The 13,702-nt window shown below is 40.0% G+C and overlaps 1 protein-coding gene across 4 annotated transcripts in view; it reads left to right on the top strand.

Moving 5' to 3' along the window:
- The window catches only part of LOC111589185 (RNA-binding motif, single-stranded-interacting protein 3), a 130,179-nt gene that overhangs the window by 72,188 nt on the left and 44,289 nt on the right, over nucleotides 1-13,702 (top strand). For 2 of the 4 annotated variants that reach the window (XM_035943833.2, XM_035943827.2), the window contains exon 5: nucleotides 6,214-6,309. The exons of the other annotated variants lie outside the window; for them this stretch is intronic. In XM_035943833.2, the coding sequence (XP_035799726.2) occupies nucleotides 6,214-6,309 (96 nt within the window). The remainder of the gene's footprint in view (nucleotides 1-6,213; nucleotides 6,310-13,702) is intronic. 4 annotated transcript variants of the gene reach the window in all.

Below are 13,702 nucleotides of genomic sequence, written 5' to 3'. Positions count from 1 at the left end.
CTGCTCATTACATAGAAAAAATGTATGTGTATAATGCATACTCTTGCCTTCATCATGCAGCTAAAATGAAAATGACAGAAGAGTTTGGACAATACATTTTCAAGATTATTCACATTCTGGCTGGAGAGGGCAAACTGGACATTAGCAGCTATGGTTTAGTAAGTAGATAAAAATTCCTGGCTGCCCCTATGAATGTTAAATATAGAGGTGCTAAGGCTTTTGCAATAAATCATATGTAATTGCTGCGTCTATTTTCTCAGTGTGTCTATGTGTTTGTACTTTGTGTGTCAGGGATAAGGTCATTGCTAATTGGTGCGCTGGTTAGTGGTGGGTTCTTGGTTATCAGATCCTATATTACTACAATTTGGGGTTATGGCACTGCTGGGAGCCTAAATAGAATACAGACCAGTTTGTGTCGGCTGCTCCTATGACGAATTTTTAATGAGGCTCCGTCTCTGGAGGACACTAAACCTGCTCAGTTTGGACTGGGAGGGTTTAAGAACCCTTGTTAGAGCCTAATGGCTTTGTAAGAGGGGAGGATGTGGTTTGTACAGGTGAAATGAATAGAGGAGTGTGAGTGCACTGTCATGTGGCGTCCTTGGTAGAGGATATGATGGTAATTAGGCTGCTGGTTTCACAATGGTGTCCTGGTGATGAGACTATTTAAACTCTTGGTGGGCTGTGTATTGAGCTGTGCGTGTGTGTGTGTGTGTGTGTGTGTGTGTGTGTGTGTGTGTGTGTGTGTGTGTGTGTGTGTGTGTGTGTGTGTGTGTGTGTGTGTGTGTGTGTGTGTGTGTGTGTGTGTGTGTGTTCCCAGAGATGATTGTTGCATGTACATGTCAGCGCTTGCATCTTTCATGCGTGTGAACGTGTGCATGTACGACTGCCCTTTAGTATTTGCTGACTCAGGCTGCGTTTCCCTTTCTAAAAGTAAATAACCTTGGTCCAACAAGCTGTCAGCCGGCCCCACTGTGCCCTCGAACCGACATCTAAAGCTGGCGAGAAAATCTCTGCTCTCTCATCTGAGCGGCACAGCGGCACACACCACAAGCACATCTTCACAGGGCCTGCATACTGCAAAAGAAGTTGTATCTTCAAAAAGCCACCTCCTGATGTAAAACTGGTTCAGTTGAAGTGCTTTCATTTGGTGCCAGCAGATTAAATTAATTCCCCTACATGTTGCTACATGTGCTTTGAATGTGTCGTCTGTAGCAGAGACTGATCTTCAAACCGGAGGCCTCGGTTCAGACTCACACACTTGGGCTTGAGAAAGGAGGTTGTTTGCTGAACTGTTTGTTCTGAGAGTGTAATGGCAGTGGCTTTTGTTGCTTTTCATAACAAAGGATAACGGCAGACAATGAAAAAGCAACATCTCAATGAGAAAATCCCAATATTTAGTTTAGAGGTATATTGTGGTTTGTGCACAGCCAAAGCAAACCAAGTCAAGCCAAACCAAACCAAAATGTAAGAAGGGAATAAAGTTATAATAGGTTGTTACGTTGTGGTACTGTGGTTGTATATTGTGAAGGGGACTATGTTACACAAAAAACAGTGTATTATTGTGACTTAACATTTCAGTTTTGGCTTTTTTTTCAGTATTTATTCCCTCAAAATCACATCTATTATCTCTTTTCTCTTCCTAGCTTCTTTAATCTTTCTCTGTTACTGTATCTGTTTAACCATGTTTATCGACTTGAAAGTTATTTTGCAAAGCTGATAAATTCATCCTTGTAAACTTACATAATTCTTAAACAATAATATATTCTGAATACACATTCCCTTCTGTCATAAAAAAACAAACATATTGCCTGCTGGTAATGCATTGCTAGTCATGTCTTAACCAGAAAACTTTAAACAAATGCTGTTCAAGGGGAAAACCCACAATGTCCATTCAGCAAGATGGCAGCAACTATGCTCAGTCAGAGACATGCTGTATGAAAGCCAATTATCGTGGAATTTTAGCTCAACGTCAAATTAAAAGATGGATTATTTGGACAGAATTGAAGAAGCTGTAATGTTATCTGTGTCAGACAGTGGAAAAAAAAGAGTGAGTCTGAAAGTTTTTGACAGAATATCTGTTTATTTTAATACATTTTAAGTGCATTATACATGCAGGAAACTACACTCTTCTGCCTGAAAACACAGCAGTGACTGTTTGTCATTTATCTGTACTGTCCAAGCAGGAGCTGGCCAAGATAAACTATATTCTACAATTCAAGAACACTGAAATTTTATACAATAAAATACTAAAAGAAGTTGATTTTAGTCTTGCCAGGACATGTTATGAATGTATGAATGTGTCATTTGCCAATTATCAGGCTTTTGTTACTGCAATTTGCAAAAGATTGGCTCCTTAAATGGCACTGTTTGACTCTAAAACATGATTTGTGGATTTATTTATTTGCAAAAAAGAGCAAAAAAGACTCTTAGAGTGGTGTTTTTTCAGCAAAACTTCATTTCAAAGAAAAAATACACTTCAATAAAGTTTAATTTTGCATGTTACCTGTGTTATGTGGAGTTATTTTTACTTAATCAAAACAAACCCACTGCAGTTTGATTGCTGATTGATACTTCAAGGGGTGCAGAAAAAAACATGATTTCTGAAAATTTCTAAAAGAACAGAGATTTTTGCTATTTTTATCCAACGATATCTCTTTGCCTGTGTTTGTTATTGTCAGTTTGTTTTTATCTGGCTCTATCATTTTATTTCTCACCCGTACTTGTTTTTCTCTCACTTTTTCCCTCTTGTTTTGCTCCCTTCTCTCTCGCTCCGTCTCCATCTCCGGTCTCTTGCGCTCGCCCAAGCCTTCCCCCTGGAGGTTAATCCCTCTGGTTTCAAATAGAGATAACCATGGCAACAGGCCACATCTTTCAAGCTTAGGATCTGTAGGACAAAGGCATTGATCAGGATGAAATAGTGTCAGGTGAAAGCACAAAACACACAACAGGCATACGTGTGTGCGCATTTGTGTGTGTTTGTGTTGGAGGCAGAGAATCCGGTAACCCTGACTGCTCGGCTGCTCAGTCACTCATATTACACTTTGTGAAAATAAACCACGAAGTTGCTGCTGTTGAATCGATGCATTGTTAAGTCCAACAAATCCCTGTAAAAGTATGTTTAAAATAATGAAAACACAGACAGGAAGGACAAGAACAATGGTGTCAAAGGTAAATGAAACTTTAATAGCCATTTTGGATGATTAAATAAGAAGATTTTAGACTTAGCGGTCTCCAGTTTCCCATCACTGGGAAAATGTGTGGACGGAAAATAAATTCATCACAGTGTCCTTGAGCAGATTTAACCCCCAACTCCTCCAGTCGAGCTGCTCAAGGACCCATCACAGAAAAATGATTCGTCCAGGAAAGTAGGCGTAAATGTGTATAACAGTGAAATAATGATAGTGAAACATTTGCCATGCAACATTGGTGGGTTCTTTTGTAAGGTACCACCAAAATAGTACATATTTCACTCTGTGGCTACTGTGGGCACTCTCATACAGCAGTAAAAAATAAGTATTCTGATTTGTGGTACAAATTTATGCTACATTTTATATTTCTTTATTTTGATTGCACTCAGGTCAGTCTTGCTATCTTACTGTGCTCAAATTCATTCACATACACTCACACACATAGAGATACATGACCTTGATGGTTGGATTGCAGTGAGACAGATGTTGTCAGAGCAGCAGAGTTGATGAAAAAGGTCTTTTATTGAAGTGTAAACCAGTTGTCCTCTCCTCCAGGACTTTATAGCCAAGGCCAGCAGAAGGTGTGGGTGGACATGGACAGCTTAACTCTCAGTTACACAGCAAGTCTACCACTTGTAAAAATTACAAGTGCTGCAGGAGTTCTATGCCCTTGGATGATATGACAGCCTCATTTTCAACCGAGTCTCACAAAAATTATGTTTGCATACAGCTAAACTCTGTTCTCATTTACATTTTGAAAGTAATATGTTTTCTGCCCAGAAGATACGACTTTGACACAATGAGAAACACTTCCACTTTGAAAGAGCCACAAAGTCCACATTTAGAGTTTGGAGGGAAACGTCTGCAGCAGGACTTTGACTCAGGAGACAGGGGTTCATGTCCCATGTTGGATTGTTAATCTTCAGTTTAAGTTTTCACTTGCTGTTTGGTTTATGCATTAAAGCTACTTGAATTGGCTTGAGTAAAATTACAAAAGTGCAATCATATTTGAAGCTTCTCCTTCATCTAGTTGAATCTCGCTCCATCTAGTAAAAGACTTATTGGCTAAAAAAGAGCAATAAAATTAATTGCAAACATACTAGTATGTTGATTGGAAACATATTTTTTATAGATCACAATCAAATGTAATCCTGAAGAAAATTTGTAGTTGTGTTGGAAAGTAATGTAATGACAATTGCTTTTACTCCTGTGCAGTTAAAGTGGCAATAAGGCTGTAGCATTTAACCTCAGATACCCTCATTGATGCTTTTACAAGACTTCTGTTTGTTTTTGAAAATTCTAAATCTCCAAATATATGGTACAGTAGGTGCAGGATGGGACTTCTGTAATCATCAAGAATCTGCAAGAACTTTGACTGAGCTATTGGCTTCGACTGTAATTTTCTTTTACAAATTTTCAAACAGCAGTTTCCCATGCACTGCACATCTTGGATGTGCAGACTGTATGTAACATGACACAATGGGAAAAAAAAAACAAAAAAAACACAACTTTGGTTAGAATGGTTCGCCTCTTTCTTCCCTTGGAGTTGATGTGATTCTTGTGTCTCAGCCAATGCTTCATGTTTTAATCACTGCAGTGCCAAGAGCACAAACCTACTCCTCCCTTGCACTTTTCAAGAACTTTTTTAATTTTGTAGTTTCCTTTTAATTTGTTTTCTCTGGCTGTGGCTCTTAACTTCATTTTCCAATGATTTGTCTGAGGACAAGCCACATACCATTAGCAAAAAAAATGCATTCAATGAGTTTTTTTCTTTATTAATATTCTCTCCTCTCCCTTACCCCAGAAACTGTTTCCTCAATGATAAACCCACAATCCGGCAGGCCCTCTGGTTTATTGCATTTGTCTAATGAAATGCTCCGATACAGTCGAGAAGCAGAAGGAGAAGCGTGAGATAGGAGGCGATGGAAGAGGTAATGTGTGAGTCACTTCAGGAGCTGAACTCAACTTGCCTTTAATCTGTTAGAGTAGTGTAAGAGTAGGTAGTACAGGGTCACTGTGGAGGATGAAAGCCGAGCATTGGGACTGCAAGCTTTCAGACTCGCTCTTGACCACCTGACCGCTTCTCATCAACTCACCCCTGCATTCCTTGACATTCCTTACAGAATTCAGGCCAATGAAGGAGAAATAGCACTGCTGTGCTGTAAAATCGTGACTTTATAAATTTATAGAGAAATAAACCTGATGATAAGTGTTGCTTAAAACTCATTTCACTTTATTATTGTAGCTGCGTATTTAGTACAGTTTGATTATCAGATAGAGGGTAGGTGCTGTACCAAAGAAATAATTTACTTCAGATAATTACAATAATGATATTCTCTATGATTAATAAGAATAGTAGCAATCAACAGCTAATCGATGCCAAATAATTGCTGTAGGAAAATGGTTGGTGTTAAGAAATGATGAATAATTTTGAGCTACCTTGCTTGGAGAACTCTGAGCTGGTCATTTTTCACTTCTGTATCTGTGGTACGAGTGGCCTTAACAAGTCTCATATAGGTAGTCAGTTAAAGGTGCAATATGCAAGATTTTCCACATCAAGATAGCATTAATGTAGCAGCAACACCTCTCTGCTTTGTAAAGGTGTAGTGGAGTAATAGAGTCAGTAGAGACTGAAGTCACACTGCCTCTGTGTGTTTTGTAATCCAGACTCTTCTGTTCTATGTTTTGGCGGCTGTTTCAGCCATGTGTGCATGTGAGTCACTCCCTTTGAAACTGTTAGCCATCTCCACGTTAAACAGACTGATAGCAACTACCCAAACCACACTAGATGCAAAAATGCAGTCCAGGATTCAGCAGGTACCACCAAAATACAAGAAAAAAAAATAATAGCAATATGTATCTTATGTCATTTACCCAATGTCTGTGCAAACAACATGTAATTTATGTTGTTTCATTTCAGCTCAGTGTGAGAGTCTCTGCTGCTGTTTTGAGGCTCTCCTCTGCTACTCCTTCTCCCCTCATGTCTGTTCCGCTCCGGTCTTTGTGTGTCCGTTTCCACACACAGGTCTGCTCCGGACCTGGACCGGCCACGGGTTCCACCCACCGTGGAAACAGACACACACGGACTGGAACAGATACGAATGGAGAGACGGAGCGACAGGTGAAGTGAAGCTAACTTTACTTGGGTTAACAACAACTCGCTTTGGTTGTTTAACATACTTTTTAAAACGCCGTTGTGGGCTAATGGTTATATTGTTTTTTGTTTCCTCTATTGCACACAGCCTTTCTGGTTGTAAATGTAGGGACGAGACAGGTGTTTGTTTTTGTCTCAGGTGCTGGTGCTCTCGTGACATCGAGTACTTCTGAAAGGTTGCACACAGAACCTTTAATTTAATGCACAATGTGGCTTTTCATCCTCTTGAAAACTGCTCCCAATTTCTCATGTAGTCAGTAACACTAATACTTCAACATTCTTTTGAAATGTAAGTGGCTAGAGGGATGCAGCCATATCATTCTGAACAGTCATATTCCTCACACAAGTAGGCCATGCTTTTATCTTAACTTCCTTGCATTTTTACACTCCTGCCGCTCAGCTATGAAATAATTATAGGGTACAGAAACATATACTCATTCTTAGGTCTCTTCACTGCCTGTCTTTAAGTGTTGATGTCTGTTTAACATAGTGGTTGACGTTGTATGCTTGGTAAAATGATGGCTATGTAGCACAACCTTTTCGGTTGATTCTACAAGTCGCCATATAGCCGAAGATGCAACTTCCTCCTCTTGGCCAAGTCAGTCCAGGAAAATCAGCTTCAGCTTTTCAGCAATTAAAAAAAAAAAAAAAAAACGCAATGCCATGTGAGGGCATTATATTTGTTTTGTTAGGTCTTGTAGCTATGTCCAACCTTTACTCTCTTCCCATAACTCCCTTTATTATTGCATAATGTGTGGTTTAACTTGGAATAGTACATCTGTACGGTATATAATCATAGCTGTATGTGGCAGTTACATCTGATGAATCATTCCAGCTCTTTTATTATGCCCATCTCTTCCCCTTCTCTCGTCTCTTTAATTTCCGTTTGTCCATCTCTGCCTCCTCCGTAACTCCTGCCTTGATCATCTTCAGCCAATGTGACACCCCTGCTTATGGGCGTGTGTGGTTTTTTTTTTTTATGTATATTTGTGTCTCTGTGTAGCTGCCGTCATTAATGAGTCCCTCTGAACTGGCATGAAACAGGCCTCACTGTGATGATGCAGCTTCAAATGCTGACTGACACACACACACATAGTCAGAGAATTGAGTCTAGAAAGGCGTCAACAGGGTGTGTACCTGCACAGTCACAGTCAACTCCCATCCCTGGTTTCAGACTCCATTAATCATTTAGAGCAAGGATTTCCCTGCAGCCCTCTCTCTCCTCAGGCAGACACGGTGACATCAGGCTGACGAGGCCTCGGATGACACCGACACACATTTGTCAAACGTACAAAAGATTTGTTTCAAAATCCCTTTGTTTTCATGAACATTCAAGTCTGAGCACTTTTTCTATTGTTCTTTAATATCCACAAATCGGATATGTGGATCGGAGGCACTATTATTACCTTGTGAGGGAGGCAGTCTGTGTTGTTTTTGAATGTTTTATATTCTGTGAGGTAAAAGTTCCTGATCCTTTTTATGGCATATTGCATTGTATTAGGGGTGTAGAGCGCTTGATGTGCTGCTCTGAAATAGCTTAAAAATCTATTTCTTAAAAAGAACATTTTTGGATTTCAGCTCAAGGTTATTTCACTTTGTCTGTGATCAGTGTTTTAAAATCTTTACCCCTCGCTTTCTTAAGGAGGTTATTCTTTGTCAAATAGGTGCAACTTTGGTTAGAAGTAAATACCACAAGTGAAAGTGATGGGAAATACAGCTGGGGCGAAAATCTGTGAAATTATTCAGTTAATAAAAAACAGTCACATAAAAACCGGTGAAGTTTGTGTAAATTTAACAACATGCTTTTCTCTGCCAAGCTCCTCACTGGGACTTTCTGAGCTGGAGAAAGAATGGGAAATCTATTTGAGCTTTTCTGACCTTTTACAAATGCATGCAGTCATACACACACACACACTCTCTCTGTTTATTCTGTTAAACCACAGAAACACAAACCACATAAAAGAAGCACATGCTGACTCACACCACACTTACTCACACACACACACACACACACACACACACACACACACACACACACACACACACACACACACACACACACGCTTCTTTAAGTGGCAGGTGCATTAAAGAAAAAGGCTATGGTGTGTACATGTGTGCGCACATGTGTCATGCTACAGGGACATAAATCTGTTTACACACTCAGACTGTGGGGACCTGCCTCCCTTTTGGGGATAAAAAGCAAATCCCCGGGAGGTAAATTAGAGTTTAGGTTTAGGTTAGTAAAAGGACAAGGGTAAGGGAAGCTGTGGTTTTGATTTCGGTTAGGGTATATTTTCAAGAAAATGGATGAAAGTTATAATGATGTCCTCTGAAGTGATGGAATCATGGCTGTGTGTGTGTGTTTCTGTGCAGGCCTGTCTCAAAGATCATCCGTCTGCATTCCAGGTAATTAAACTGGCCAGCAGCTGAGTCCCATTAGCCTTGATTACAGCATTCAGTGCTACAGAGGAGAAGAGAAAGAAAAGAAAGAGAGCTATAGAGAGAAGGAAGTGTGTGTGCAGCACTGAACACACTGTTTTTGAGGCATTATGCCTGTTTTGTGTAGGTGTTGTGTGTGTAATAGTTGTGCATGGGTTTTATGTGTTATAGCACTGCCTTGGCATTGGTTTTTGCCTTGGGTCCTAACAGTCTAATTTAAGGAACTGATGCATAAGTCCATAAGCATGTGTTATATATTTTGTAGCATAACTCTTCAGAAATGTATTTTTCCTAATTGGCTTCTCTCAGAGGAACCTCAGACATTGTATCAGTCGGCAAAAATTGCAATCTCAAACCCAACATGGGTCACGAGCCTGTTTCTGGTGGATGCCCACAAGATAAGATAAGAAACAACATAGTTTTTCAGTTAGTCTAAATGCCACATTAGGCTGAAAAGGATTCAGTACGAAGCCATGAAGAAGAAACAACAACCACATAACCACAGGAAATGATACCACTTCTACTCAGCTGTTAGGAATCAGTCCCACACTCATCAGTTACATTCATGTGGTCACTTTGAAGAATAAACAACAAAAAACAACAGGACAGAATGTGACATTACAGTCGGGGCAGGGTCTTGTTTAGTCTATCTACATGTTCATCCATCAACACCTACTTTTCTATTTCAAATCACGCCCAACAGAAATTATAGAGCTCAACCTATGAGCCCTTTTGATCCATATTCAGCCAAGGAAATGTTTATTTAATTTAAGCAGGGTTTCTCTGTCTGTCTGCATGTCCACCTCCACCCTCTTTTCCTTTCTCTCCATGTGCATGTCTCTCTCCTCTATCTGTGTCTGATCCTCCCTGATGGTTTCCGTGTCTCAGGATTGGGTGATTGATTCCAGCTCTGGACGGCTGGCAGACAAGCAGCCTGCACGCTGGTGTGCAGCAGGGACTGCACTCTGCTCTGACTCTGTGATGAATTACTGGCCTTTTAATACACAGTAGAGACAGTGTGGGTGAAAAATGAGAAAGATGGGATGAGAAGGGAAGAAGCCATTTTAAAATCGCAGTGTCACGAGAAAGAGTGGACAGCAGAGAGCAATGCAAAAGCAAAAAAATGTAAAAGAAAAGCTAAGGAGGGAAACTGAAGCCAACATGTAAACTGAGTGATAGCTGCATGTGTTACTAATGTGAGAGCTGTGTGTAGTGTAGTCCCCATTATCTAGAAAAGCCTCTCTTATGGCTTTAAATGAGTCATACAGAGTGTGAAGACACCGTGTTGGAAGCCAGAGAGAGAGAAAAAAAGGTTCTGCCCATCATGAAATTGAATTAACCATTGAAACATAGTCTCTCACTTAGTCAAGACTGATGCCATTTCTTTGAATCATCAGGGTTTCTTTGCCACTTCACAGCCACTAGAGATTCACTGAGTGGAAAGCAGCTTCTCTAGTTCAGAACACTTTCTAGTGTGTCGTCGCTTGAAAAGCCTCCAGCCTCAATTTTAATGACGCTTGAGCATTACTGCAATCCTTTAAAGGTTTGCTAAGGTAAATGACCTTTGTAGCCATTTAGCCATAGCGAAAAACCTGCTGTAGAATTCACAGAGTGAATGGATCAGTCTCAGTATTGTTGTTTTTTGATAGTTAAAAGGATGTGACAACCGTGATAAAGTACATGCCCTTTGGTATTAATGCTTATTAAACCCCAGTTCTCTGCAAATAGTCAATCTACAAATACACACAGAAAGTAACAAGCTGTGTGGCTCTTCTTGTGCAATAATATACATTCACACGGTGCCCTTTAGGCAGCAGAAACATGAACAATGGAACAATATTTTCCATTAATAATACACTAACATGTGGGTGGATAAATGCAAAGCTGAGTGATTTAGTATGTAGGTGGTGTACTGAGACTTTTGTATCTGAAAGGACATCCCGTACATCCCCTGTACAGACGGCTAAAAAGACATCTTACGTAGACATTTTGTGCTCTCGCCACTCTATACACACTCTAATATGTGCATTAGAGACAGCAGCAGAACAACACCACTATGATCATATGAACTGACCAGACTAAATGATGAGGTAATCAGTATCCACTGTTGATTTCACCAAGCCTGCAGTCATCATGAAGATGGAGAAAAGTGTATATCTCCATGGCTAATGAAACCCTGGGGATTTCAGGGTTTAGGGTTCATAAAGTATTTATGGTATGTTCATTAAGTATTGATTAAGCCGTTAGAAAGCGTTTAGACACTCAGACAATCATTATGAAAGATTAGAACTTGGCTTGAGGAAGAGGAAGATGAAGGGAGGCCGAAATGCAGATAAAGAGGTGGCCGTGAGAGATGAATGAAAATGAAGGAAAATAAAGATGTGAGTAATGTGAAGTAGAGAATGTAAAACACGAGGGAGCGAAAAGAGCAAAGAGGCAAGAAGGACAGGAAAAGAGTGAGGAGGGAGAGGAGGAACATTTCTGCTCTTTAAATATTAATTAAGTATTCAGATAGTGTTTTAGACGGCAAGGCTACCATTATAGGAGATTAGGTTTTAATCTTACAGAGAGGAGGGGCGAATAGCAAGTAGGTAAAAGAGGGACAGAAAAGAGGAGGAGGGCGAACACAAGATCGGAGGAAGTCAGAGCATAGCAAGGAGGAGGGTTAAGGGAGGGCAAAGGAGAAGTAAGAATAGATGGATTAAAAGAGGAAATGAGCAGGATTATGTGAAGTTGGAAAGGTAAGAGGAAGGAATGAACATAAAATGAATAGAAAGTCTGGTTTTCTTAATCACATACTCCTTTATGAAAGTGCTTTTCCATTTGTTCTCAGCATCTCTTTGCCTATATCTTCACTTATTTTTCCGTCCATCTATTTTCAGTACCTACTCGTTTCTGTCAGGGTTGTGGGAGGCTTTCATGTGTCATTTCTGATCTGAAGTGTTGCTGTTTGAAGCTCGAACAGGACCGTAAAGAAATACAATGTTCAAGCACCGCCTAACCTCATATCCGTGCGAGCTGTCACACAGCCTGAGTTGGCATCTTTCACAGGTATTTAACCATTGCTTTGCCCTCGCTTTACCCTCTAGCTCTTCAGCAGGTGTTGTTGCATTGCAGGGTAACCAGGAAGTAGCATGATAAGAGGCACAGACCTGCTATAATGATGCAGCAATGAGGTTTAATGGGGCTGAAAACACAGGCTGACTGGCTGGCAGGCAGGCAGGCTACACAGTCAGGGAGAGGCACAGTTGGTGTGAAGCTGTTTCCAGCTCATGACAGATGTTACAAAGAGAGAGAGAGACAAAAAGACAGAGGGAGAGAGGGGACAGAGAGCGAGAGGTGAGTCATTTGCAACATGCAGAGTGAGAGATCACTGTGAAGTAACTTTGTGCAAACAGCAACTTTAAGCAAAGTCAAGTAGAGTTCATTCACATGTGGGTGCTCCAGAGCACTTTAGTTCATATCCCAGTCGTGCTGCAAATAAACGTGTCGTACAGCAAACTGTGTCGAGAGGTGGTGCAGCGCGACGTAAAGTGATTTCAACAACCCACCACAATGTCCCTGTTGATTTTGTGCCCATCTCACTCTTGATTTCCCTGGAATGAGACAATATAAATGAAAGAAAACGAGGGGTTTTTAGGCAGGAAGCAGAAGAGACAGCAGAGACAACAATCAGCATCTGGAGGAGTGCTGGAAAGTTTATTGCATCTCGTCTTGTTTGTGCAAATCAGCATTCATCCCCCTTGTTAGAATAAATGCAAACTGTACGGAAAGTGCGTGCAGAAACAAAACAGATGACCCACTTTTTGTTGAAATTGGAAAAAACCTCTGTGAGATTTTGTTCAAGACATATTGTCTTTGGATGATATTAGCTCTTAACCACATTGACCACAGGGACAGGAAATCCTCTGTTTTACCGTTTAATCTTTTATGACTTGCCACGGTAATGTACAGAGTCTGGAGCTAATTGGTTTGAATGGCAGAAACTCAGGGACTCTAACTAATGTGACAAAGCAAAGGATGTACCCAGTTCCTTCAGAGCTTTCTCGAGTGAATTCCTCTGTGCATTGGTTCATTTTTTTAAGTTTTAGCCATATTATCTCTAGACAGTTCTCCAGGGTATTTACAGTTTAAAAAGCCTTAAAGTTCTTATTTATATTGTAAGGGTTTCTCACAGTAATCCATAAATTCAGTGTTTGTCAACCAGGTACTTATTACGAGAGCCCACACATGCAGAGATGTATGAGATATATATTCAGTATATATATATTATGTACAGTATAATAAAAAAAAATGAGGTGTTCACTAAATCATATATCATAGCCACAACAAAATTAGTTTACATCGCATTTTCTATCCTATATTATATTCTGCATAGCTTAATATTCACAAATGATGAACTGATCTTTATATTTAAGTATATCAAAAATAACCTAAGTGAAATCTATGGGAAAACATCTTATGTTCTCCCTTCTACACCACATAGTCCCTGCTCGATCACGCTAAATATAAATTTCATCCCACAAATTTATTCCTAGCCATTATTACAGTGGATTTAACTCGCTCATCAAAATGTAATCTTAACCAAAAATATTGCTGTTGAGGTTTAACAGTCAGAAACATTAACTCATGGTTTGATGCTGCCAAGTCAAGACATGAAGGACACCTCTGCTACAAATGTTCAGGAGAAATTTCCTTCATATCTGGTGGACTTTTACATTTTGCCCGTTATAAATGACTGAGATTGTTTGGTTTGTAATCAAACTGTGAGTCCTGAACAGTTCATGCATTTAATGTCAGCATCATTTAAACTTCCGCTGTTGTTATAATGTACAGAAAGAACAGGCCGACATGCTAACACGTTAGATTCCACTTAGATGGCAAGTTGTATAAATTTTAAACTTATCCCAGGCCTCTGTTG

Source organism: Amphiprion ocellaris, chromosome 9 (assembly GCF_022539595.1).
Source record: "Amphiprion ocellaris isolate individual 3 ecotype Okinawa chromosome 9, ASM2253959v1, whole genome shotgun sequence".
NCBI classification, from domain to species: domain Eukaryota; kingdom Metazoa; phylum Chordata; class Actinopteri; family Pomacentridae; genus Amphiprion; species Amphiprion ocellaris.
Note: the sequence above shows the minus strand (reverse complement) of the source record. Positions and strands in the feature narration are given on the sequence as shown.